Source organism: Rhinolophus ferrumequinum, chromosome 16 (assembly GCF_004115265.2).
Source record: "Rhinolophus ferrumequinum isolate MPI-CBG mRhiFer1 chromosome 16, mRhiFer1_v1.p, whole genome shotgun sequence".
Taxonomy (NCBI): Eukaryota; Metazoa; Chordata; class Mammalia; order Chiroptera; family Rhinolophidae; genus Rhinolophus; species Rhinolophus ferrumequinum.
In genome coordinates, this window is record NC_046299.1 from 49259697 (window position 1) to 49286793 (window position 27097).

Genomic DNA, 27097 nt, shown 5'->3' on the forward strand with positions numbered 1-27097 from the left:
CCACCCAAACGACAGCCCATTCCCACCGGCCTTTTGGGTGTGGTAAGTCTGAAAAGCCTGTTGCTTGAGAAGCATCATGCTCCGACCACTGGTCTGTGACATTCAGATAAAGCCAGACACCTGCTGGGTTTGAGCGCCATCAGCACCCCAGAGCCCAGGACAGAGCAGGTGCTCTGGAAATACTTGCTAAGTGACAGAAGACATCTTAATGTCGAAACTTTTCCGGAGAACTTAAAATGCTGGATAAATCCAATGGCAATAATTATCATTATTATGATGTTATACTCATTGAGAAACCATGTAATAAACCTGCATTGAGCAGATGCCACGTCTAAGACATCTTACTAGAAATGGGTGGGATTTACTGAAATATCTAAGGCTGGGGCAAGATCAGCAAGGAATAAAGGTAGGAGGAAGACAGAATGGAGTGCTAGGTTTCGACGGTCTCTCCTGGGGCCAGGGTTTGTCAATGATAATAATAAGATGGTGAATAATGATGAGCAAGACAGTTTCCATTTTAGAGATGAGGAGACTATAAAGCTCAGAGAGGGGCAGTGACTTGCCCGGGGCCACACAGCCTGTAAGCAGAGGAGCTGGGACTCTGGCCCAGGATTGTGGGACCCCAGAGTCCATACTCCCACCACCTCCTCATGCTCCCTCCACACCCAGGTTTCTGGGAGGTGCTGAGCTTTTGGGTAGCCCAGTGTCCTTCTTCCCTCCGCCAGGTACCTGAACTACTTTGCCACGAAAGCAAGCCCCACGGGTGTGATCCTGGATCTCTGGGAAGCGCTGCAGCAGGATGATGGAGACCTCAACAGCCTGGCAAGTGCCTTGGAGGAGATGGGCAAGAGTGAGATGCTGGTGGCCATGGCGACCGACGGGGACTGCTGAGCTGCCCCAGTCTGCGGGCTGGTCGGCACTGGCAGGAGGCGGGCGCAGGGAGGCCCGGGCAGCCTCCTGGGGGGCAGCGCAGCCTCCGATGCCCCCCCAGCTCACAGCCGGCGTCGCCCCTCCACCTCCTCCCTTGCCCTACCCTCAGACCACGACCAGCCTTAGGAAATCCATGTACTTTGGTGTCAGGAGGACCTGGGGTTCCTTCTCCACCCCCTTCTGTCTCTCCTGGCCTCACACCTCCCTGGGGAAACCGGAGTGGGGCTGAGGCCTCTGGAAGCAGTTAGGGGAGCAAAGGGGTGGCCCTCCCTCCACCCCACCTCACCCCATCCACAGCCCTGGGACCTCTGGGTTCAGTTTGTTTTCGTTTCATTCTTCGTTTTCTTCCTCAGCTATTGATTTCTCCCTCCTCCCTAAGCTCCCTCTCTTCACACCATTTTCCTCTTTGAAGAGTCAAGTACAATTCAGACAAACTGCTTTCTCCTGTCCAAAAGCTCAAAGGAAAAGAAAAAGAAAGCTTCAGACTGCTAGTAAGTCTCAAAGAAGAAGAAGACCAAAACCACAAGGGAAAAGAAAAACCCAGTTTCTTAGGAAACGCAAATGATTTATTATCCAGATATTTGGATAAGTCCTTTTTAAGAAAAAAAAAAAAGAAAAGAAAAGAAAATGAAAAACAAACAAAAAAAAATAGAAAACTCTTTTCTTGAGTGTGGATGAGTGTGGACGTGCTCACGGTTCTGGCCAGGAGCAAATGTGTGCAAGTGGTGCCGTGTCTGTGTGTGTGTTTGTTAGAGAGAGAGCGAGAGAGAGAGAGAGACTGAACAGGGAATACTTTGCTGCCAATGATTCCATCTTATACTAAATTCTTACAAGGCCTCAGTCTCCCCCGAGGTACAGGGTCAGATGGGGTTTTAGCCAAGCTATTTGTTTCCCTCTAAAATCTTAAGCAGATGCTGAATCCGTAAAGCCAAGGAGCCTGGGGCTCTGGAGTGGGGTGTGGTCCTCCCTGCCACCCTCCCTCCCACAGCCCCAGGTGGATGCCCCCCATAGGCTCCTCTGGGCCTGGGAAGCCACGTTAAGAGGCCTTGGGATGGAAACTATAGGCAGGCCAGGCCAGGCCAGCTCTGTGCCGGGGAGACTGTTTGCAATGCCATGGTCTGGTGGCTCCCGCAGAGAAGGTGTGGCCAAGAAGTGGGGCCACAGCAGAGAAGGAAGTGGGGGATGAGAGTCCCCCATGGACACCTCTCTCTTTCACCTCCAGGGGAGGGCCAACCCCACACTGCCCACTTAGCAGTGTCTAGAACAGGTGGGCGGGAGCAGGTGGATATTTTCTTGAAACCCAGGAATCCAGGACCCGCCTTTCCATAGCCTCCGTTTCTCCAGACGGGGTGGATGAGAAAGCGTCTCTAACAGGAGAAGCCTGAGCTTCTGGGCCTCGGTGTGGTTTTGAGGAACATGTTAGCAGCAGCCCTGTGGCCCGGGAGGCTGGGAGGTGGGTGTCCTGGCCGTGCGTTACATGCTCTCCCGCCCGCCTTGAGTGGAAGAGCAAGGGTGGGGGGTGATTTTCTCAGCTCTGATCTCCGCAGGCCCCTCCTTTCCACCCTCCCTCTGTAGTCTGGGAGAACTTGAGGTAGGTAACCTTTGAACAAGAAGCGTTGACAGAGTGGAGGGGCTGGCACCCCCTCACCAGCCTGTTCCAGGATATTCTGAGAGGCCACCAGGGGCCCTGATTGGGGAGGGATGCATCCCTGTGCCTTTCCAGCTAGCTGGCAGTGACTGGGGCCAGGCTCTCACTGCTGGCACAGACACCTCATCAAAGGACTCTCTTTGGCACCCAGGCAAGGTACCAGCTCCCCTGACAGATCTGGGCGCTGACCGCCGGGCTTGTCCCAGCAGGTCAGTGAGCAGCCTTTGGGACCAGCCTGGGCATATCCTGGCCTTTGAAAGTCTGGTCTCCTGGGAGGAAAGCAGGTTTTAGGGCTGCAGTCCCAGCCAGCACCCCCAGCCTTTCTTCCCTGCCATGGACTTGCAGGCTTATGGGGGGGTCTCGCCACCCACCAGCCTCTCTTGGGGTGTGGGTTGGCCATGGGCAGACTAGGGCATGCTTGGAGTTTGAGAGAGGATTCCTTGTATCAGGCCTGCATCGGGGGCCCCCAGGGCTGGGACCCCAGCTCCTTACCCCAGTGTCTGTGTAGATGCTGCCTCACGCAAAAGGCAGTGAGCCTTCCCTGTCAGAGCTACCTGTCTGCTGGGGCTCAGCCTCCCTGGTCACTCCTAGCCCACGCTGTGGTGGCCTGTGTGCTAGCCCAGCCAGGGCCACCAGGGGCTTTACCAGTGCCATTCCCATCACAGGCTCTCCAATGTCCATGGGCAGCCTGGTGTCCCAAGACCACTCAGGCTTTACTTTTGCCATTAAACTGTGTGACCGCAGGCATGTGACTGCGTTTTCTGGGCCTCATTTTCTTTTTATACCTAGAAGTTCCCACAGCTGCTACCTGACGCCCTCCGGGTTCTGGCGCACTGTCATTCTAGGTTTCGGATGAGAACCGTAGTGGGTAGTTACCAAGGTCTGCCCAGCGCCACACTGAGAAGCCTGCTTGCTCCGTGCCTGGGATGAGAGCTTTTGGTGGATGAGGCCAGACTAGTCACCCAGGGACCATTTCTGATCTGATATCCAGGAATTGTGGACCAGGGCCCGGAGCACAGAACCAGTTGTCTGGAGGCTTCTGGGAGGGTTCAAGCTATCCAGCTTTATAGGAGAAGCCGGGAAAGGGTTTGCTGCCGAGGCTGCTGTGACTACACCCCACGCTGTCCGCCTCACGGTGGGATTGAGCTGTCTCTTCCTGGGGCCCGAGAGGCGGCCCCACGTGGCCCGTGTACCTTGAGAGCAGTGGGTTGGGTACCGACCATTGCAGGGCCTGCACAGCCCTCACGTGGGTGTGTGTCTCTCATCTCAGGTGTGTTTGCGCGTGTGACTGTGTGTGTGCGTACTCTGTATGCTTTTCTCCACGGGCACATCAGGTGCCCCTCCGAAAACGTGTCCCCACCTATGGAGTGCTCTCCTCGGGTCCCAAGTTGGGACATCCGGAGGTTGGCGTGCCTGTTTTCTGCCCTCTCTGAGTCCACAGGGTCAGTTGGTGTATCTCTATGTGCCTCTCCCTCTGCCTTCCCTCACAGTGCCCGGGGCACGGGTCATTCTGAGGGCATGAGGACACTCCCCATCTCCAGAACGATCCAGGGCCCTCTGGTCCCCTTCCCCCAGCAACCAGGCAGCTGAACGAGGTCCCTGAGCAGGCCCTCTGCGGGGAGGTGCTCAGGAGCTTGGGGTCGGGAAGCAGCTCTCCTGGGGGCAAAGGGCTGGACCCCCTGCCTGGATGTAGATGGGATTTTATGTCCGGGGGATGCAGGGCTGCAGGAATGGCCCCAATCCCACCTCTGTGTATTCTGTAAACTACAGCCTGTAAATAATGTTTACCATTCCTATTGTAACAAAATTAATTTTTATGAAATAAATTATATTTCCTAGTCTAATAAAAAAACCCAAAAACTCCAGGTTCTATTCTGCTGCCTTCTGGACTGTCTTTTTATCAGTAATTGGGAATGACTTTCCTGCTTACTCAAAATTCCATGGGTTTGGGGGTGGGGGGGACACTGTCAGAGTTCCTGGAAACTCAACTGCCCCATTTTACAGAGGGGAGACCGCCCAGAGAGGAATAAGGATTTCTCCTCGAACACACAGCTAGTTCGAGCCTGCGCTATCCCGTCAGGGCATAGACATTCACGGAGTATGTTCAGGGCTCAGTCATTTGAGCCTTTCATGGACTAGGTGATGTGTGAGAGAGACAACAGAGAGGAAGCCCCCAGTGTCCCTGTGTGGGGACAGAGCCCCAGAGAGCAGTTTCCAGGCTCTCAGTCTCATGAGGAAAGGTGCTGGCTCGGGTAGTAGATGGCCGTCAGCTGTGACTAGTTGGCCATTAGCCACTAATATAACTGCCGTGGCTACACTAGCAAGCGTGAAGTGTGGAGTGCAGGTTGCAGATCGTGTGGCTCCTGCTTCCTGTGTCTCCAACCCAGCCGCCAGTGAGACTAGAGTGGTATGACTCCCCTATCTATGGCTCCGTGGGTGTTCCTTTTAGGCCTCACCATGTCCTGAGTTATTCTGTGGGGAGCGGGCCCAGAGACCCTGCATGACACCCTGTCTGCCTGTGAGCCGTTCAGATGGGTGTATCCCAGCTGCGGCTGAGGCTGAGAGGTCAGTTCAGAGCACTCGCTTGGGACCTGAGCATTCATGAGGCAGAAGGGTAATCATGAGCAGGCTAGGATCCTGTGACTTTGAACCCAGGGCTGCCTTGCATGGTTGAGCAAGTTCCGCACTGTACGAGAGGATCTGAGGGGGGCGGGGGTGGTACCATTCGCACCCAGATTGTAGACTTGTAAATTTACTATGAGATGTTCCCAGCAGGTGGCAGTAAAGGACCTTGTTCTAGTAAAATACTGGCGTTAATTTCTCCACTGAGAAGTGTCTTGAGGGGCTTTTGTTCCCCTAATGTGCACGAAGGTGCTGGACGATGCAGTGGCCCTGTTTCAGGGGGTCCCCTCTGTCCTGTGGAGCTCAGGTCTCCAAATCGGGTCTGGTCCCAGCATAAAAATGGCCTGATTTCGATCCTGTGATGTAGTGGCTGCCCAGTGAGGTGTCCAGCCAGTTGGCCAGCCTGACACGGCCGGCAAACTCAGGCCACCAGCGTGATGTGCCATGAAAGGTTTCTGGGTGCCCCCTTGTCCACTAGGGGCCATAAGAAGAGAAAATCCAACCCCAATCTAAGGTCAGATACAGGAAGACCTCATCCAGTTTCGTTTTAACACTTTTTTTCAAGACTTTCGTACATTTTAATTGAAATTATAATACATGCCTTTGATATAAAAAAATTCAAAAGGTACAGAAGAATAGGTGAAAAGTAGATCGTCCTCGTTCTCCTGTCCCACTCAGTCCCTTCTTCCTTCCCTCCCTCCGCTGCCCCTGCCCCAGTCCTCCCCCATAGAGGCAATTGTTACACTTCTCATATATCCTCTCAGGAAGATCTATGCAGATACAAACATATTCGTACATGTAAATATTTAAATATAATGGATTTTATCCAAGGCCCTCAACCCTTCGAGGTATAAACATGAAATAGTTTTGTTTTTCCAATAGTTGCTCAGAACTTCTTTTTGTCGACACTGACACTGGCTTTCCCAGTGGATAGCAGGTTCCCTTAATGCTGTCTCCATGGAGGTCCCTAACTGTTGCCTCCCTTGTCGTTACTAAGATCATCTCGTTTCGGTTGCTGAGGCTCAACCCATCCATCTTGGAACTCCAAACTCACCTTTAAAAGTCCAGCCAGCGCCCTAGGCAGGCCACTGGAGGGCTGAGGTTGCCTGCTATCCATGCCCCCCCACCCCCCCACCCCCCCACCCCCCCACCCCCCCACCTCCCCACCCCCCCCACCCCCCCGCCTTCACAGACTCAACCAACCACTCCCCACTCTCAACAGCAGATACCTCCCTCCCTCCCTTATCACTTTAGGGGAAAGCTGCCATCAAACCATTGTCACTTCCTGCACTGGCCCAGGAATCTCACACCCAATCTTTTTCAAACTGGGCCCTGGAGAATCCGTGACCTTTCTTAATGAGATGCTGATCCTACCATAATCCCTGCCCTGGATACAACATTCCAGGGACAGGACGTGCTCAAGATTGGCGACTCCCGGGTCCTGATTTTTCAATACACAAACTGGCAGGGCAGCGGGTAGCGTTCCACGCTCACTGTCCAACAACTGACAGGGCACATTGTGTCAGTCACTGGGGGGTACCAGGCTGGGTACAAACTGCCCTCAGAGCCCATGGTCTAAGGAAAGAGAGAGAAACACGTGGGGGAGGGGCACACAGAATTTAGGGGAGGTGAGCAAGGCTTTCTGGAAGCGACGCTATTTTTGAACAGTGTTTGGTTTCCCCGAGATGTTTCTCAATTACGCATTTTGTGGGAGATGCTTTTAGGCAAAAATTTGCAGCGACTTTCTTTTCCGAAATTTCTTACTAAGAGAAGATGCTCAAACCCTGGTAGCAGGTGATGGGCCAGATGTGAAGGCTGCTGTCTGCCAGAGGTGCTGCAATGGTCCGAGGCCCTATTTGAGCATGTGTATGGGGGGAGGGTGGTGTGAGTGGGTGTGCTCTCAGTGACCCTAACCTGGGACTAGGGGAGTCGGGGGGGGGGGGGGGGGGGGAGGGGCACCAGCAGCCAGGAGGGCCTGGCCTGGCCCAGGCCTCACGGAGGGTGGTTCGAATCTGCCCGTCCCAGTTCCTCAGCTTAAGAAGCTTCCCCCAAGGACAGGGTCTAGGCTATCTGGAAATTCATTCAGTATTTATTGATCTAATGCATAGATGCACAGAGCCCAGGGGCAGGGAACTTGCTGAATCAGGCCTGGGCAGCTCACAAGCAGCTCACAGAATGAGAAGTCAATCCCCATAACTAGTACATCAGACCTGAGGAGTAGCCAGCCTGAGGGGGTACCAGCAGAGCATGAGGGAGCAAGAAGAAAGGAGAAGGTCATTCCCGCTGGGCTGCCTGGGAAAGGGGTCATACTTAGGCAGGTGGAAATGGGTGGGCAGGAAGGGCAAGGTCCAAGGGGCCACCAGGTGGCAGGAATAGCATGATCACAGGTATGGAAGCGAGAAAGCCCACAGTGGGGGAGTGGGCTGGTGGAGTCAGAGACAGTAGAGGATGGGGCAGGGGACAGGGAAGGACACAGAGGCCACGCTGACCCCACTGCATAGGGGTGTGGCTCCCTGTGTGGCCACCGCTCTCTCCAGGTTCACACAGATCTGCTCCACACTGGGGGCAGCTCACGGAAGTCCCCGAGAGCCGGGCCTCAGGGCTTTGTTGGCAGGCAGGGGGCAGGCAGGGGTCAAAAACAAATGTCTGGGATCCAGCCTGCTTGGTCGTGTGCGTGAGAGAAGCAGCCACATAAACACTTCACTCCACAAAGACATGTGTCCCCTCGGCTGTTTCTGGAGACAGGCTGTCAGCATACTGCCCACTTCCCACTTTTGTTAGCAGCATGGGTCTCTATTGGAGGGAAACAGGAGCATAAATGTTTGGCCTCCGGGCAGTAGGGGAGTGACAGGGAGAAGTGGATACCGTGGCTAACTGGAAACCACACAGCACCCCCGGAAGGGAATGCCTACACTAGGGGTGCGATCTCATGGTTGCCAAGCAGAAGTGAGTGCCCACGACGGCTCCATCCTCCTGCTTCGAGAAACCAGAAATTAGGATTAGGATGAGTATGTGAAATCATTCCATTTGTCATTATTGGCTCAATTTTTTTATTTTTTAACACTGCGCAGGCCAGTTTGTGCTCTGCAGGGCTGTGGGGAGCTGCACAAGATTTGGAAGCAGGGGAGGATCAGGCTCAGAGCTGCTCTTATTCAAGCGTTTGCTGGCTGGCACAGGGTCCCGCGCAGAGAGCCCTCTCTGCAGACTTCCTGGGCACGTCTCTTCCCAGTTCGCAGCAGACGTTACAGTGGAGCCTGCCCCAGCCGCCCTCTCCCATCCCTTCATGGGATGGTGGCCTTGGCTGATCCTCTGCCCAGGAGCTTCTCTGCCTGAAACCCAGGGCAGGGATTGGCTGCTGGGCCCTTGGGTCCCAGTAATTCCCCTCCTGCCAGGTGCCCAGGGACAGATGCCTAGTACTCACCCCAGTAAATACTGTGATTACCTCAAGGGGCTACACCAGGCAGAGGCTGCCCCCCGAGAACTACAGGGGTTCATCAGGATCCATTTCACAAATTTCAAGGATGGCAGAGGTGGGTGTCCTTGGCCACCATCTAATCCATCCCCACCTGATGCCAGAATTCCTTCCACAATGGCCCAACGTAGGCTTGTCTGGTATCTGTTTGAATACTTCCAGAAATGGGGAACTCACTACTTCCTAATAGTAATAACAATCGCTGGCATTCATTGAGTGCTCACTTATTTTCACTGTAGGGGCTGATTTCATCCTCAAGAATCAATAGGAATAAGTGTAAGTCTTTTATGCCCTGACGGTTTCTTAAATATTTGAAAACAGCTCTTGTGGTCCACTTTGGAGTTGTTTTTCTTCCAGCTAAATGCTCCTAGTTCTTCAGCATCGATGTACCCTTTTGTTCTCCATCAGGGTCCTGGTGGCCTGCTTCTGTTTCTTTGACTCTCACAGGGGAATAATGATGGTTCCCCTGTCGCAGAGTGTGGGAGGCATAAAACCACCAACATCTGGGAGGTCCCAAGCACAAGGCTTGGCACTGAGGGTGCTCAGGAAACAGAACCTGACATTATTCATGGTCCCAGCTCAGCTGCAAGATTAAGGGGACAAGCTTTGGGGTCTGCCTAACCTGGATTTGAACCCAGACTCCATCATCTGCTAACCATGTGACCTTGAGCAAATTGCTTAAACCCCTGGACCTTAGATATTCAAAAATAAATAGGGATGACACACTTTTCTTCATAGATTTACTGTGAGAATTAAATGAGATAGTAAGTATAAATATTAAGAGAATAATAAGTCTTAGCCCTTTTCCATTTTGTCATCATCGGCATCAATAGCAGTTGCAGGTGTGTCACTGGATGATTACTATCACCTCCTTTATTCTGAGCTCTATACTTCTTTTTATACAGCCTAAGCTTGCCCCCATTAGATGAAGATGAGAAGGAATACCTCTTTGTGTCTGCAGACACCTGAGATCACAGAGCACTTTCAAGTGTATTACGTCACTGGTGCCCCATGCTTTTCTTCTTATGTAGCCAAGAGGCCAGGGAGCCACATGTGTAGAGCTAGTCCTCTTCTGACTCTCAGTCCAGGGCTCGCACCACAGCCTCACGCAGTAGAAGACATAGCCCAGCTGCAACCCCGCCTACCCAACCTGCTCCACCCCTGACAATGGCACACCCTTTGGCCTTCCAGAAATACCTTCACTCCAATCCCTCCTTAATTTCCAGAATCAACCCCACTACTACCACACTGGAGATGGGCAGGGCAGGGACTCTCTTCCTGGCTTTACAGAGGGAGAAACATAGACCCAAGGGCAATTATCCTCTTACCCATCTGGTTTGGACCAGAAGGTGACCAGGGACTCTCCCCATGGGACCCCTTGTGGAGATGGAGGCCGTGGTCAACTGTAGTGTGACCCCAGACTCCTTAGACACCGGGGCCCAGACATGAGCCCGTCCTGCCTTCTAGGCCCGCCAGGTGGCTTGTTCCCAGGCCCATCAGTAAAGAAGTTCTGGCCCATTCATGAGCAGCTTTGAAACCAGAAGGCTCCTCCCTGTCTAGAGAAATGGAAGCAGAGCTGGCAGGGAAGGTAAGCAGAGCTCAAGACAGGGCTTTCTGAGTCACGGCTTACTTTACCCACCCTCCTCCTACAAAGCCACACTGCCCTTGGTTTCTCAGACCCCTCATTCTCCTCGTTGTCCTTCTTTTTCTCTGCCCATTTGCCTGTCCTTTTGCAGGCTCTCCTTTTAACTCAACCTTTAAACCTTCGAGTTCTGTAGGGTACATTCCTGGGTTCCTTCTTCCTCCTTCTTCCTTTTCTCCTGGTTCATCTCATCCACATCCACAATTTCAACTACCACCCAGAACAGACAGCACCCTGTCTTAGGCCTCCGGCCCCAGCCTGTCTACCTGACATCGCCCCCTGGTGCCTCAAAGGCAAGTCAAATTCAACACTGCAAATCAGAACTCGTGATCTGTCCCCAAACCTGGTCTTTGCTAGCATTTTCTGTCTGTCCTAGTAGAAGCTCCATCATCCACCCACATGAGCCAACGGGGACCCCAGTCATCATCCTGGCCCCTTCCACCTCTCTCTGGCCTACCTTCCATTTCTTCAACGTCTTGGATCTTCCCAAGTAAATCAGCTCCTGGTTGTTCATACATTCAGTCAGTCATTCAGCAGTCGCTCACTCTGGGCCAGGCAGGGTGCAGGCCCCCTGCAAACAGAGGTGAGCCTGGCACGCCCTGCGCCCCAGAGCTAGTGTGGGTGGTAGGCCAGGTTCAGCCTCAGTCTGACACAATCCCACTTACATTAAACAAGACTTCACAGCTCTAATGGTGGCAGAGAAAGACAGTATAACTAGGGGAGAGAGAGAAAAACAAGAGCTGATGGGGCCAGAGTTGGTGCTGAGAAATGAGGATGTTCCCCTGTGGTGGCTTCTGTTTCTTTTCTGTCAGGTAGCGGCAGGAGGCAAGGCCACCTTGGGATGGGGTGTGTTCAGGGGTTTGAGGTGAATGGAAGAGGAAGGTGGCAACAGTGCTTGCAGAGCGCAGAAGCTAAGATATTGTGGGACTGCTGGAATCCCGGAGGCCCATCTCGGGCTGGTAACCATGGATTCGGGGGGAACCACCAGCCTGCTGGGGACTTTCTCCAGCGAGGCTCACTCACTCAGGTGTACGAACGAGTAGGTTTGTTCACTCAGGTTTAGCCAGCGGTGCCATTGGGAGAGGAGGCACGTGGGAGTTTAGAGTATTGCTAAGATGTTACTGAAATGATGGACCGTATATCTACGCTGGCCCAGGGTGGAAGGAAAGATGCCTCACGCATGGAGGGGATAGAGCGGGGTGAAGGACTGGAGTCTCCAGCAGGTCCAGAACTTTCCCAGAGGGAGCAGTTGAGCACGGCAGGGAGCGGCGGTGAGAGTCAGAGTGGAGACTTGCTTTAGTGATGTGGGAGCAGAGAACTATGGAGGATTCCTTATCTCCCAGGATCCATGCGCCCTGCTTGGGAGCCCAGTAAACCCTGCACAACAGGAAATGCAGCCCCGCTGAGCCAGCCCAACCTATGAGCACAGCAATGACAGGGCAAGGCCACAAGAGGGCGACACCGGCCCACAAACCCCATGCCGGGAGGGCTCAGCATCTGCAGGGTTGACTTTCTTTAATATTCAAGCTCCTCCTGTTGCTTAGTCACCTACATGTCACCAGACTTTAGGTGAGATAAGGACCCCAATTCCCAACCACCTTTGATGGAGTCTCTGGCCGGGCTCTGGAGGCAGAAAGGCATCCATTTGGATTGGCTCTGGCACTGACTAGCTGTGTGACTCTGAACAAGATATTAACCTCTCTGTACCCCAGATTCCTCATATGCAAAATGAGGCTAGCTAGAGTTCCTCCCTCATGGGTTTGCATGTTGGACTCAAGGAGATGGTTCCTGCGGACTGCAGCCAATCCGCAGGCTGCAGTGGGAGCTTAATAAACACTCACCTCCTGACAGCAGTCAGCACTACTTATCGGTCACCTATTCTGTGCCTCATAGAAGCCTGTTAGGTTGATATTATCAGGTGAGGAAACTGGGGCTTGACTTCAGGGATACAGAAACAGCATCTAAGCCCAGGTCTAGCTGGCTCCAGTTCTGTTCACCACACCAGGTGGCCTTCCCAGCCAATCTGTGGCATCACACCCCAGTTCCTTGGGGCCAGGAGCAAGTCCCTTTGTAATAGCCAGACGGCTTCTCTCCAGAACTCAGAACCTTTCAGGGCATCTCAGAGCCAAGGAGTGACAGGATGCTTTTCTCAAAGGGCTGAGATTGTAAAGTATCAACTCAGCGGGAAGTGCTTTGGATGTCTTGAGTTTTTCCTTTTTTCCTTCTCCTGTCTTCCTCCCTCTTTCCTTCCCTTCTTCCTCTTCTTTCCCTCCTTCTACCCCTCTTCCTATTTCTCCCCCCTTCCTTTTTATCTTCATGCGTATGTCACAACATCGAGGGTACAGTAGGGGTGCATCACTTTCCAGTTTACAGACACTCTCCCCGACGTTCTCTGACAATGCTTGCAAATACAGGGTGGTTGTCATCAACTTTGCTCAGCTGCAATGCCCCAGACTCCTCAGCTCCACCCCAGATACAAAGCGGGGGACTCTAAAGGCAGAAACCTGTGGCCACTTCTTAGGCACTTGTCAAAAAGGCTTACATGGCTGCCCACAACAATGTCAGGCCAGGGGAAGGCACCCAGTCAGGCACTAGACCTGTGCACACTAACCCCGCCACTCCCACCCTTCCCTGGTCCCGGAATCAGTCTACTCTAAAGTCAGTCTTGTCAAAACACCTGTATCTCTGTCTCCTGTCTCCTCTCTCACTCCCCCTTCTTGACCCCACTCCCTGTTTTCTGATAATCTGTCAGGGGAGGTTTTTATTACTTCACTGAAGTGCACTTGGGTCGGGGGAAGAGACTTGCTCAAGGTCACTCAGCTAGTCAGAGGTGGGGCCAGAATCACAGCCCAGGGCTTCTGATCCTCACGCTCTGATTCCCCAGAGCCTTGAACATTCCCTGGGAAGCTGAATATGCCGAAAGCAACCTGCCTCATTTTGGCTCCAAGCTAGACACTGCCACTGCCATCTGTCTCGATCCTAGAAGAGAAGAGCCCACACTGGCCGGGAAGTAGCCCAGAGGATGCATTAGCAAAGTGTTTCCTCCCACGTCTTTCTGTCTTCATGATGGAGGCCATCCCAAGCTCCTTCTGAGACTCAGCCCAAGAAACCAGCTAACCCTCCAAGTTGGCTGGCTTTTCTTCCCTTTGGAGAGAGCCCCCCCAGCCTGGGAGCACTGGAGGGGGGGCTCCTGATTCTCTCAGCAGGTGTCCTGAAACAGTATCACTCATTCCCCCCACACACACCTCTCCAAAGATAAAGATGAAAATGACTGAATGCCACTCAGGAATTTGCATGGAGAAAAGCAGTCAAGTGAGAAAGCACTGAAGCACCAAAGAGATGGGATTACGATGTGGGAGCTGGACCAGGAACAGCCCTGGATCCGCTGTCCTCGCTGGACCCAAGGACTTTTGTCACCCGTGCGGTCCCTTCCCTCCTCAGCCTCACCACCTGTTTGGTATGAAGGAGTCTCGGCTCTGGGGCCTGCCACGCTATCGCTGCCAGCTGTGTGCCCTGGAAGCCACTGCACCTCTTTGGCTTCAGTTTCTTCATTTGTAAAATGGGGACAACAGTCTCATTTCACTGGGTTGTGGGGATAAAATGAATGTTCATGAAAATGCTTTTAATATTAGAGGAGTTTTTTTTCAGGTGGAATGACAGCTAAAATGAAGGCCCAAAGTACTCTCCAAAATAAACTCTCTGCCATATTTGGGGTGAGAGGCTCCTCCTTGGAAGTGAAGGAAATTGGCAGTGAGGGCACGGCGTCTTTGGACTCATTTAATGCTCCCAATGGCCCCACTCGAGTCATGGGTTTCAGAGAGTGTGAGTAGTTTTACCACTATCCCTTAGCTCACAAATCTAAAGCCAAGATTCACAAAGGGGATTTTAAGCCCCTTCCTTTCCTGAGCTAGGGGTCGTTCTGGTAACTCAGGGGAGGGGCCTGGAATCTGGGTACCTGCCCAGGCTTGTATGACCAGGGTTCAGGAGTAGTGGTTATAAGATGAGAGCCTGGGGCAGGGTGTAGGAGACTCTGAGAACATGTCCACACTACCCAGGGCACGGCCTCCCAGGGCACCATGGCATGGCTGAGCCAAAACTACTAACCCTCTGAAACCCATGGATGGCAGCTGCAAGGACATAGCAGCTACTATCACAGAACGTCAGGCCCTGGAAAAGTCCTGCAGGTCCCTGCTCTGAACTGGCCAACTGGGTGGTGCCTCAGGGGTCAGAAAGCTTACTGGGAGTACCTCTGCTGTCCTTACCTGCGCAGGCAGAGGGCAGGATGTGAAGGCTAGAATTGCCACTAGTTTCCAAGCTAAGTTCTGGGTGCTATGAAAACATCCGCCCAGACTTGGAAGGCCAAATTCAGCTTGGGTGTGGTTTCTACTCCACCTCTAGACCTTGCTTGACCTTCTTGAACTTTGGAGGGGATCTGTGGTGCTCCAGTACGAAGCTGACAGGGGCCTAGGAGGGGGCCACTGGCATCTTCCCAAACCCGCCTGCAGCAAGAGGGGGTCTTGATCCTCTCTGTACCAGTCAGGGACAGCCTCTGGGGAGGGTCTTCAGTTCCTGCCACAATCCCCAGCTCCAAGCCTCCCTTTGGGTGCTGGTCATTTCGCTGTGGACAGCGGCATTGTCTCCGCCGTATATGAAGCGTGAATAGGAGCATCTTGGGGAAATCTGGCTAGTCGTAGGATCTGTAGGTCACATAACCTAATCAGAAGCCAAGTTTGCCAAGCAAATGTGTAATAGATTCAAGACAAGACTTCTGCCTTCCTCCCAGCAACCACACGGTGGCCCCAAATCTTCCGAAACAGCGTTCACAGCCCTCATAGCTCCCTCCTCCTGCCCACCCCTTCCCCAGTTCCTAAGTAAGGTCCAGGTGTTCTGGTCTGGAGTGTTGCAAACTGCATTGACTGGGGTTAGGGAGGCTGGATTGGGATCTAGTGTGGTTTAAGGTCTAAAAGGATTAAGATGGAAAATGAAAATTTGGCAAATGTGGGACTGTTTTCTTAGGCTGGACAAGTAAGTCAGATCCTGCAGCCAAGTGGCCTCAGCCTCTAGTCCATAGCGCTGCCGGTGGTCACCATGGTCATCTCTCTAAAACCCGAGTGGGGCCTCTTCTCCTCCTCTGAAAATCCTTCTGGAGCCCTGTCGCTTGCAGGGTGATGTTTGCACACCCATTCTGGTTCTCAGGGGCCATCCCAAGCTGGGCCCATTTTCACAGCCTCACCAAGGACATATCTCTGCTCTCATCTCTGCTTTTGCTTCAGCCCTCTGCTCCTCCTGGAGCAAGCATCCTCCGTGCTCTTCTCAGTGGGCCACATGTGTCCTAAAGGTTTGGCTCCAAGGTCACCCCTTGTGAGAAGCCATTCTCCTTCTATCCCACTGCCCATCCACTTGCAAGCCCTTAGGAGGGGCCATGTGTTAGAACAGAAAATGGTGTGACTCTACAGCCTCCACTACAGTGTGACCTTGGGCCAGCCACTGAACTTTATAGGTCTTGGACTTGTGCCCTGTAAAATGGGGCTAAGGAGGATGTGAGGCCGAAGTGAGGGTGGGCATTGCATGCCAGCCCCATCTTGGCTTTCTACAAACCCAGCTTTGGGTGTAAAACTATTCCCGAACCTCAGGGCGTGTGATGGTTAATGAGACAGTGGGAGTAAAGGCGCAGCTGAGAGGGATGGACAAAAGCGGCCCCCTTGGCCTGTAATTCATACAGAAAGGTCTGGAGGCTGGTGGAAGAGCCTGGTGGGGTGGGGTGGGGTGGGGTGGATCTCAGGACCGCACAGCAGCCCAGCTACCCCTCTGCCTCAGCCAGACAATGAGCAGTGACAAGGAAAAGTGTCACGGCACTGGCCTGGCACACAGGAAGCCTATGAGCAAAACTGGGTGACTGGGTCTAGCTCTGGACTCTGGGACAGGAGGCATCCCTGAAGTGGCGCTGGGTTGTGGAACAGCACCGCGATCAGAGAGGAGCAGGTGGTGGTGGTGGGGGGGTGGCTGCAATCCGAGGGAGTCCTCTACATTTGTGGGGGGCGGGGAGGTGGGTGCGGGCGAGGCGGAGGACTCTGGGAGCTAAAGGGGGAGTGCTGAGACGATGGGGTCCGGCTGCAAGGTGGAGAAAGGGCACGCTGCAGCAGCCCTGAGACGCGGCTTTACTGCGCGCTCCAGCGTCACAGGGGACAACCACTTAGCAGCCCTCAGCTTATTTTCTCCACCTGTGAAATGGGCGCGTGCGGTAGTCTCCGCGCCGGCGCGGGAGCGCAGGGAAAAGATAAAGAAGTTTGCAAACCCAAAAGCGCCGGCGTGGGCGGCCGGGGCGGGGCTGGGGGCGGGGCCGGGGGCGGGGCTGGGGGTGGAGCCGGGCCTGCGGCCCAGCTGAGCCGCGCGTCGCAGTGGCCCTGGCGGCCGGGGAGGTAGCAGCGGCGTCGGCGTGGTGGCGACAGTAAGTGCGGGCCGGAGGTCGGGCGCGGGCCTGGCTCCCAACCAGCTGTTCAGGCTCCGGGTAGTCCCCTGAGCTCCCGCACAAGGCGGCCTCCCGCTATGGTCCCTCTTGGTGACTGCTCCACCGGAGCTCAGGACCGACCCCAGCCTCAGGCCGGCCCCCTCCGCTGGCGCCTCCCGCTCTGTCCCCCTTCCCAAGGACCCTCCGCTTCCTCCTTGCTCTCCTCCCGGTCCCTCCACTCTGCTCTCACTTTCCCTCTGTCTGGATCTCTATCTTATTTCTTCCCCAGATTCTCTCCCTTCCTCCTCCTTGTGGACTTCCTGAGACTGGACCTCATCACCTGGATGGGAGTGGGGGTGGGGTTTGGGTATGAACCAGTCAGCTCAAGGTATCCAGAAGGTGGCTGACTCTTGGCCCAACTTGGAGAGCCTGAGGCTGGGAGTGGGAGTATGTACCACCCCAAGGCAGATTCTGCTGTGGCCTTTGGGTGGCGCCCTGTGGTCCCCAGCAATGCCTCCCCGTAGGTTAGCTTCACCAGCCCATCTACCCGCATTTCACAGATGAGAAAATCAAGGTGCAGAGGGGAGATTGATTCAGCCAGAGTCAGAAACCTCCTCGGAACCAGCACCCAGTTTCCAGATGGGGGTCAGCAGTGGCCCCAGGAGTTTTCTGCTTCTTTGTGCAGGGGCCTCCCGTTGCCCCAGGTCACCCGGAAAGGAGCAGGACTGAGGCCGGCCAGCTCCTACAGGTGCTTGACAAACACAGCAGGCCCAAGCCAGCCCACCCTGGGGATGCTGGGGCACTTCCACACCTTCCCTTTTCTTTTCAGTCCAAAAGGCAGCAGCTAGCTTTTATAAAGAGTAATGAGACTTTGCTCACTCCAGTGCCCTGGCCTGCGACTGGGGTTAGAGAAAACTCCTGGCTTCTTCAGAAACTTGGTCAAGGCTGAATGGTCCTGGACAAATAAATGCGTGGAGCTGAGAATGGTCCCCAGCCAGGTGTGGGCCCCTGCACCCACCCCTGTAGCTGGACCACCTGGAAAGATCCACTTGCCCTTTGTGTATTGTCTTACATGGGTCATAATTTTTACATTTTTAAAGACTAATTTAGAAATTGCGTGTGTGCGCACGCCCGTGCATGCACGCCCACACCCGTGCTGTCTGGCTAGTTTGTTAGTGCTAGTTGCCCAGTGAATGAAGCCTGGGAAAGGGCCCTGTTCAACCAAGAGAGTTTCAAATAGATTTGCTGATTCGAATGCTGGCATCTGGCAGCCTCTTGTCTGCCTGCTCCAGGGTACGTTCCTTCTCAGTAGGGGAGAATATTCTGGCCGCACAGAGTCCATTCAGCAGACATTGATGAGGGTGCCCTGTAGGACAGCCTTCACCTCTGCTCACAGCTCTCTGGCCACAGAGCCTTCCGGAAGGAGGTCAGTCTGTACGTGGAGCTGGCAGGCACAGGTTCACAGCGCCAGACAGCCTCCTCCCAAGGAGGCCAAGGAATCCGTGTGGGCCTCGGACTGCTTGGCTGCGTAACTTCACTTTTGCCACTTGGTAGTTGTGTGACCTTGGGCAAATTACTCTGCCTTTTTGAGCCTCACTCTTCATCTGTGCAATAGGTCTTAGAGTAGTAGTACCTACCACATGAGGCTGCTGTCAGGCTCCAGGGCTAGGCACAGACCTTGGCTTGCATGAGTACTGAATTTAATTTTAACTGTTGAGAATTCTTACTGTTTGAATGTGGGGCAAATCAAGTGTCTTTAAGGCCTTATTCTCTGCAGCTGAAAAAAAAGAGGCAATCATTCCTGTGCTGCCTAATTCTGAGGAATGTGGTGAGGCGCTCCTGAAATAGCGGATAAAGCTCTGTGCCTGGGTGACAGGGTATTCCCATCTCACCGGGGAACAAAGGCCCGTTCTACCTGGCTTGATGCTCTGAGGAAGGCTCAGCCAGCCTCCCGTGTGAGCCGAGATGCATTTATTTATTGATTTATCGGGTAAGGAGGAAGCTACTGCAGAAGGGACGAGAGTGTCCCACCCTCAGCTTCATGAAAGTGTTTTCCATTTATCAAGCTGCTGCCACCTCCTAGGTGCTATATAGAGCATAGCAGTAAGGATGCTACCTTGCAGCCAAATTCAGCCAGCCAGCCAGCCAGCCAGCATGGCAGGGAAGAGCCTGACGTTTGTGCAACAGCTGCTACCATGGGCCAGGCATTGCTAGTCAGATATAAATAACCATTATAAAAAGGCTTCCCTAGGTTTGCAGATGGGGAAATTGAGGCTCAGATCCATGGTGAGTTGCCCAAGGCCATGGAGGCAATAATTACTGGCAACCTAGAATCTTCCCTTTGTTTTAGGAGCTGCCGTAGATTGGGAGTGGCTGTCTCCTGGTGGGATGTGATGGACAGAGGTGGGGGCCAAGGCAGGAGCTGAAAACCTAGGGGTGGCCGTTTGCCTGGCTTGTGACCTTCCATTCCCCACAAATGAAATGAGGGAGTCGACTATTAGATGTCTCAAACTGGCTTCAGGAGGCAGCTCTAGACACTGCAGGATTCTTTTTTTTTTTTTTTTAAGTCACGTAATTTGAATACCTTTGTTTTTATTTAGAATTTTACTTTTTAACAAGTAAGACATTCATATAATTCAAAAGGCACAAAAAAGTATGCGGTGAGGTCCTCTCCCCCTCTGTCCCCAGCCCCCTCCTCAGAGGCAACTACTGTTGGAAGTTTCTTGTGTATCCTTCCAGAGGATACACATACATAGGTGTAAGTATTCGCCCACCCACCCCATTCCAGATTGTTTGGCATAAATAGTAGCATGTTCTACACACTCTCCTGCTCCTTCCTTTTCTCACATAAAGTTGAAGAGTTGAGGGAGCAATTCTTTGCCTGTCAAGCGTTCAAATTCCTTTTTTTATGGCTGCATGGAAAGGTGAAGGCCTTAAGACAAGGCTCGCCCTTCTGGATTGGTTGCCATAGGCCCCACAGGTTGCACTGCCTTACTCCCAGCCGGCCCCACACTTGTTTTCTACGACGTTGCCCTGCCTAGTGGCAGGGAGCGGGGGCCACTTGCAGTTTGGACATCTTGCCTTTCTCTGTGACCCTTCAACCGGAAGCTCTCTAGCCATGCGGGCTTTGGTGACTCCACAGACCCCACGGTGGGGGTATAATCAGTGTTGTAGGATGGGTGAGTCCCCAGCTGTGACCAGCTTCAGCTTCTGATCACCTGCCCCGTTTCTGTTTCTCTCTCTGTTCCAACAGTGGCCATTGTCTCAGAGGATGACTTTTGTCACAGTTCAAACTCCACCTACAGAACTGCAAGCAGCTCCCTTCGTGCCGGCCAGGCAGCGCTCCTTGAGAAGCTGCTGGATCATCCGTCACCCAGCCTGCAGAAGCCCAAGGACCACTTCAATGGCGCCTACATCATCTTCTTCAGCCTGGGCATTGGCGGCCTCCTGCCATGGAATTTCTTTGTCACTGCCAAGGAGTACTGGACATTCAAGCTCCGTAACTGCTCCAGCCCAGCCCCAGGGGAGGAACCTGAAGACTCGGACATTCTGGTAAGAGCATGTTCCTCCTGGGAGGTGGCCTGGATGGGGCAAAGGGCAGCTTTACTTGGACGCACCATTGCAGGAAGGTTTGCAGCAGGCTAAGGGTGTGCATGCAGATTGGGAAGCTCTGTGGAGTATAACAGAAAGAATTCAGTTCCATCCTAAGACACGCTTTGTGTTGTGTATGAGGCCTTGTGCTTCGTGTGGCGAGGGAAGATGGAAACGGAAAAGGCACGATCCCAGCCTTCAGGTTACTTACTAGTGAACTCGGGAAGAAGATGCAAATGATGGTTCTCTGCAGTATAGTACAGTAACCCCAGAATCCAGGGCTCGTGCCCCCGGGGGCTTGAAAGGGTGGATCTAATAACATTCAGTTCAGCTGTGAGTTACAGAAAATTCCAAAAGACCAGTGGCTAAACCAAGATGGAAAATAATTGTTCTCTCATGTTCAAGCCCATCCTTGGTATGATGTTCCCTGTTGTCAAGAGCCTAGTTCCACCATCAGTAGCTTCTATGCTCACGATCACTTCACAGTCCAAGATGGCTGTGGGAGCTCCTGCCGTTACATTAAATAGGAAGAGGAGAAGGAGAGGCATAAGAATACTCCTGGACGGGACACACATTGCTTTTGCTTTGCATTGGTCAGAACGCAAGTCATGTGACCATATGAACTGCCAAGGAGGCAGGGAAATGTAGTCTTTATCCTAGAGAACCATGTACCCAGCTAACATGGGTGGTTGTGTAGTTATGGAAGGCAGAGGGGAATGAAGACTCGGGGATAAGTAGTGTCATCACCAAGGGAGCGCGTGCTGCGACTCAGAGCGGGTAGGTGAAAAGAATGGGGAAGAAAAGTCCAGGTGGGAGAGAAAGCCTGGGCAGGGGCAGAATGCGAGAAAGTTCAGGTGTGTATGAGGAACAGTAAAGCGTCTACTTTTGCCATATGTGGGGTGCACATAAGAGAGACATAAGGCTTGAGATCATTGCCCAGGCATTAAATTCATTCCCCAGGTCTTGAATGGCAATGTGAGGAATCTACATTGTGTTTGGCTGGCAGTGGCACCAAACCCCCTCCTGCCACCCAGGGCTGCTCGCTTTGGGGGGTGACTTTTCCCTTGAGCGGGGTTAGTGTTAAAGAAAAAATCATTCTGCTGCTTGTTAAAATGGTAAGGAAGGCTCTGTTGTAGAGTACTGCAATAAGGGAGAGAAATCGGGCTCAACTCCAAGTTCCTGAAGAACAAGTAGGGATTCGTAGCCAAAGAGCAGAGTGAGGAGGTGAGTAATGGATGGAAAATTACCAAGAGGAGCCACCAAGGGCAGAGGGATTGGTGCTACAGGCAGGCCAAGGGAATATACACCGAGGTGGCGGATGAGGAACTTAATCAGATGTGGGAGGAGATCAGATGTCACGGGTGAGGCGATTCTCTATAAACTGACGTAGCAGGATTCTTGCTAAGCCCGGCTGGGCAGGCAGAAGGTAGGATGGGAGGCCCAGGTCCAGGCCCAGTCAGGAAGAGGGCTCAGCTTCGGTGACTCTTTGTTGGGAGTCTGTTTGCGAAGCCGATCTAGGCCAGTGTCTGCTCTCTCTTGAAGCTCGTGGAAAGTTCATGGATGGACTCTCTGAAGGCATGCCAGCCTGGGGGGTTGCTAGCTGTCCCTCTCCTCCAGGGGTACGCCAGGGGACAAGAAGAGGGTACTTGTAAGTAGACCTTAGTCATACCCCTCAACTGGCCCCGAAGATGGCTCACCACCCTTCTCTGAAAGCACCTTTGAAATCCCTGACCTAACCCCCAGGAACTATCCCCAGTTTTGTAGGAATGAATCTGACACACTGACTATCCCTGTTGTCTGCCTCTAGGACTCTACCGAGGCTACACATCACCCCATCAGGGCCCCACCCAAGAGATTCTGATTGAATTAGGCCCCTTAATTCTGACACCCTGTGAGGTCTGTTTCTGTTACATGAGGAATTCATAGCAGCCTCCGGGGGCCACAGCAGTGCGGTCTAAACCCGTTTCTGCAGCAGCAGCAGTGTCATGGGAGCACAGTGTAGTAATTTAGAGCCTCCTACTCCGGGAGTGGTCCTCGGACCAGGTATCGCCTGGGAACTTGTTAGTGATGCAGAGTCTCAGGCCCCAGACCAGCTGAGCCAGGAGCTGCATGCTGACAAGTCCCCCCAGGTGACTGACAGTAGAGTTGGAGAAACACTGGCTAGGGCATGGCTTCTGGAAACAGACTGCATGGGTTCCAACCCTGCCTCTGTTATTCTTAGCTCCCGAGCCTGTGTGCTGCCTGGTCTTCCTGGTAGGTCACCGGAGGACAATTCTACCAGCGGCTTCTTAGGGTTGTTGTGAGGATTAAGTGAATTACTCTGCACACAAAGCACTTAGAACAGGGCTGGCACTAGTGCTGTAAGTGCTGTATAAACATTATTATCGTTATTATCATTTGGGGGAGGCAGCCCTGGTGTATTTCCAGATGCCTGGCTTAGCCGGGTGCTTTATGATCCACTTTTATTTACCAGTGACTCAGCCGTCCCAGTTTCTGTTGGCCTAGGTAAATCACCCAGCCCGCTTGGGTTTCCTCCAGAAGGTCCCGTCTGTCTGAGCCGCCACCAGCCTGGGGCAACCCCCAGGATTAGATTACAGGTGCACCTGTCCTTCCCCCCACCCGTCCCTGGGAGCAGGCTGCCCGAGGCGGGAGAGGAAGTACAGGTGAGTCCGTGGGAGCCAGCCCAGCCCTCGCACAATGGACACGCTGCACAGTGGACGTTTGCTGTGAGCTGCTCTCGCTGCAAGGTGATCCCTTCCCAGCTGCAGGCACTTAGCATTCCAGGCCCTGCTACGATGCTTTATTGCCTCTTTCCAAGTGCTGGCAGGTGCAGATGTAGTACCTGCGGCTGCCTGGAGCTACTGGCTCTTGGCATCAGAGATGAGAGACCTGTCACCCCTCGATTCATGGGCCAGGTTTGGGAAGCAAGCGTGCTGGGGCATTTCTGCATTTTCTGGGCTATTTTTCTTTGCCTAATTCCCCATTCCTGCCACCTACCTCCCCAATTCTTTTCCTCTCTCTTCCTGATTTCCCTGCGCGAGGCGGCTGGTCTGTTCTGTCACCTTAGGGCCACTTTGGGGGAAGGAGGGGAAGAGTCAAATGGGTCTGTCTCCAGCCGCCACCTGCAACTCAATTAGCTGTGGGTTTAGATGTTGTTTTTCTGTACTTTTCTTTTAATATTTCCCAGGGATGGATACTATTGGCTGGGGAGTGTGACTCAATATTTGCATAGATTCCCTCCCGCGCCCCCCCCAAATTATGTAACGTTCAAGGTCACCTGCCACCCCAGGCACATTTCCTTCTGCTTGGAACAGTTTGGGGGATGGCTCAGAAACCATCCTGTTCACCTGCCCCGTTGTCTCTATTCTCTGGAATAAGAACTTTGAATGAACCCACCACAGGCCTGTGGACCCAGAGCCAAAAATACTAAAGCAAAAACAAGGAAAAATTGATGTGAAAAGATGGCGCGACAGGAGCCAGGATGACTGTCATCTTCTGAGCCCGACTGTGGGCCCACTGTGCTGGCAGGGCGTTAAACGCATTGTTGCTCGTTAACCCTGTTGTTTCAGGCAAAAGCCAGCGCTCAGAGAGGTTCAGTAACTTGCCCCAAATCACATACTGTGTTTCCCGAAAATAAGACCTCTCCGAACAGTCAACTCTCATGCGTCTTTTAGAGCAAAAGTTAATATAAGACCCGGTCTTATTTTACTATAAGACCGGGTCTTATATTAATGTTTGCTCCAAAAGATGCATTAGAGCTGATGGTCCGGCTAGGTCTTATTTTCGGGGAAACAGGATAGCTAGGAAGGGCTGTAGAGAATTTAAGTGGAGAGATGATGACAAAATTGGTCATACTCAGAGAGTGGTGCAAAGGGGACTGTCCTGCAGACGGACCACCTCACACACTCTGCCAAACACTTTCTTCCTGTGCTGAGCCAGCCCTTAGTCTGGCTTCCTTTTCCACCCTGGAAGCCTGGAAGGTAGGTGTCTTGGCTCCACCTCTGGATTCTGGACCCAGCTTCCAAGCTGTCAGTATCCCTAATTCCTGCCCCTACTCCCCAGGTCCTCCCTTGGCTCTGGGGTTTGTAAGCCATCCCTGACCCTGTAGGGTCTCCTTGCCCTCCCCGTGGCCTCTCCTGCAGGCCTGAACAGGCTGCCCCTGGGCCAGGGACTGTAAGCTGGAATCCTCCCTTCTGTCCCGGAGAGAGAGTGCACCTTCTCCTGGCTGTTCCCTGTCACGAGGTCTCCATGGCCCCCTGCCAACATGTTCTTCCTGTGCACCTTGGCCTGCCCACGGCCCCTCTCTGAGGGGGCTGCGGGACATGACCGGATCACGGCTGGAACCCATCGCCCGACTTGGTGTCAGCAGGGCCAGGACCCGACTTGGCAATCGACTGTTGTCCCATCCTTCCCAGGACCAGAGTGGGAGTCCCAACAGCCCAGTCCCAGGGCGGGAGGCAGATGCCTGTCTTACTCATGGGAATGTCCCCTGCTGCCACCCCTCTGAGTCCCCAGAGCCCAGTGTACTTCCCCATCAGGTTCTCACCGTACAACTCGTGGTATTGAGTGCTTATTGTGGGGGAGCGCCTGCCCTCAGCGCTTTGTCCGCTTTGTCTCATTAAGACTGCAGTACCCCCGTGACGCAGGAGCTGTTGTTATCTATGGGTGGTAACACCTGTTTCACTGATGATGATGCCTCCTCCACCAACCGTTACCGTGTCCCCCAAAATAAGACCTAGCCGGACCATCAGCTCTCATGTGTCTTTTGGAGCAAAAATTAATAGAAGACCCAGTCTTATTTTACTAGAAGACCGGGTCTTATATACTATAATGTAAAATAAGACCGGGTCTTGTATTAATTGTTGCCCCAAGGGGCGCATGAGAGCTGATGGTCCGGCTAGGTCTTATTTTCGGGGAAACACGTAGCTCTTTGGCGATAGTGACTACAGCTCTCTTACTGGACACCCCGAGGCCCCAGAGCAGCTCGCACAGGGCACAGCACACCTTCGCACACAGTAAGTATTCTTTGCATTAGTTACTGTGTGGCTGAGGAGGAAAGCCCTATCATCCCAATCCAAGAAACGGATGGCATGGCTCTGCCAGGGAGCAACAGAAGACGTGGAGGTCACAGGGGCCACCACCAAAGGAGTTCTGAGCGTTCAGGTGGGTTGGTGTAGACATGAAGTGGGATTCCTACAGCAGGGCTGTGACCCGGCTTGACCTGGTTCAGCAGGTAGGGGCCTGGGGCACCCCTCATGTACAGCGCCTGGGTCTTGGCCCACTTCCTCAGCCCACCCAAAGAAGCAGGATAGCACGACTTGGTTGCTAGTCTTACAACTACGGGCAGACATCCCAGTTTAGGGAGGAATATTTAAAAGGAACCAGGATGAGCTAGTGTGGAGAAGAAGACACTGGAGGACAGATTATCAGAAGTCTTGGCAATGACCTGCTGATTTGAAGTCCCTGCCGCGCAGCCGGTGCCCACCCACCAGTGGGCCTGCCATCTTCATCTGCAGGACAACCTGGTGAGTTAGGCACTATCATCCCCACTTTCTAGATGGAGAAACTGAGGCTCACCAATTTTAGGTCCGTGACCCAAGGTCATCTGTTAGCAAGTGGTAACCAGCGTGCTCTCTGGCCTCTCCCTCTACCTAGAATGACCTGGGGAGCTTTTAAAGCCTAAGTACGTGCACCACACACCCAATTCTGATGCAGTCTAAGGAGGGGCCTTGGAAGAAGCATCTTTAAGCTCTCCAGGTGAGGCCACATGCAGCCGCATGATCCAAGTGAAAAGTTACCACTAGGGGGTTGACGAGCAGCTGTTCTCTGCTTCCACCAGAGCACTCTTTGAAGGGGCTTAGGCTGCATCATGAGAGACTTAGGTGAACCCTCTGGAAGAACTTCCTGCAGTGCAGGTTGTCAGAGTTAGCAGTGGGGGGGCGTGGGCGGGGGTTCCCTCCTTGGAGAATTAGAGCAGCCTCCCTGCTGGAAGTCCCAGGAATGGCTTTCCTTGGCCTCACTGGGACCCTTACACAGGAAAGTGGACGCAGGGTCTGGTGCTTGTCTAAACGCTTCAGGCTTGCTGAATTGCTCTCTATGGCTGTGCTATGGCTCACTGCTCAGTCCCCAATGGGCAGTGACTGATCACACCAGTCGGCGATGGCCCTTCCTCTGGGTAAATGCTCCCTTTGGTGGGAGCTCGGGGTCCGCATAGCCACTCTCTTCCTCCCCATTTCTCAGGCTCCTGGAAAAGGAGCAGTAGGGCCGACTGGGCCCTGGGGTGAATGTCTTAGCACCTGGGGTGATACAAGCGAGAGAAAGTGAAGCCATGAAGAGGAGGCGAGGCAAACCCTTCAGGGAGGTGTCCTGGCCTCCACTCCTCTGTGCTGCTGTCGCCGTGAGGACCCGTCACCTCTCTGTGGTGGATCAGGGAATGGAGCATGACCTCCTCCGGGAGTTTTAAGAGCAGCGGGTAATTTACCTCTGAAAGCCTGGGAGCAGGACTTCTTTCAGTGCCTGTCCTAGCAGCACCGTCACCTGCTGTGTGGCCCCTGGGCCTCTGTGCACACAGAACCTCTGGCAGCATTTCCAGAGCACGCCAGAGATTGCTGGGAGAGAAGTCCTGATACCTCCTACGTGGTAGCTGCTGTGCGAAGACTGCTGAACCCTGGTAACATTCACGTTACCATGTGCCAGCCACTGTGCTAAGGGCACTGGTTTATCCATTCATTCCACAGTACTTAC

General features: G+C 53.4%; 2 protein-coding genes across 5 annotated transcripts in view; both read left to right on the forward strand.

Annotated features, from left to right (window-relative positions):
• The window catches only part of UNC5B (unc-5 netrin receptor B), a 79828-nt gene extending 78259 nt beyond the window's left edge, over positions 1-1569 (forward strand). For both annotated transcript variants that reach the window (XM_033130793.1, XM_033130794.1), the window contains one exon: positions 726-1569. In XM_033130793.1, coding sequence (XP_032986684.1) covers positions 726-891 — 166 coding nt within the window. In that variant the 3' untranslated portion in view covers positions 892-1569. The remainder of the gene's footprint in view (positions 1-725) is intronic.
• Positions 1570-16678: 15109 nt separating this feature from the next.
• The window catches only part of SLC29A3 (solute carrier family 29 member 3), a 43673-nt gene continuing 33254 nt past the window's right edge, over positions 16679-27097 (forward strand). For all 3 annotated transcript variants that reach the window (XR_004425363.1, XM_033131286.1, XM_033131287.1), the window contains exons 1-2: positions 16679-16762; positions 20016-20314. Coding sequence is in view for 2 of the 3 variants with exons in the window: in XM_033131286.1 (XP_032987177.1) it covers position 16762; positions 20016-20314 (300 nt within the window). In the remaining variant the exon portion in view is untranslated. The remainder of the gene's footprint in view (positions 16763-20015; positions 20315-27097) is intronic.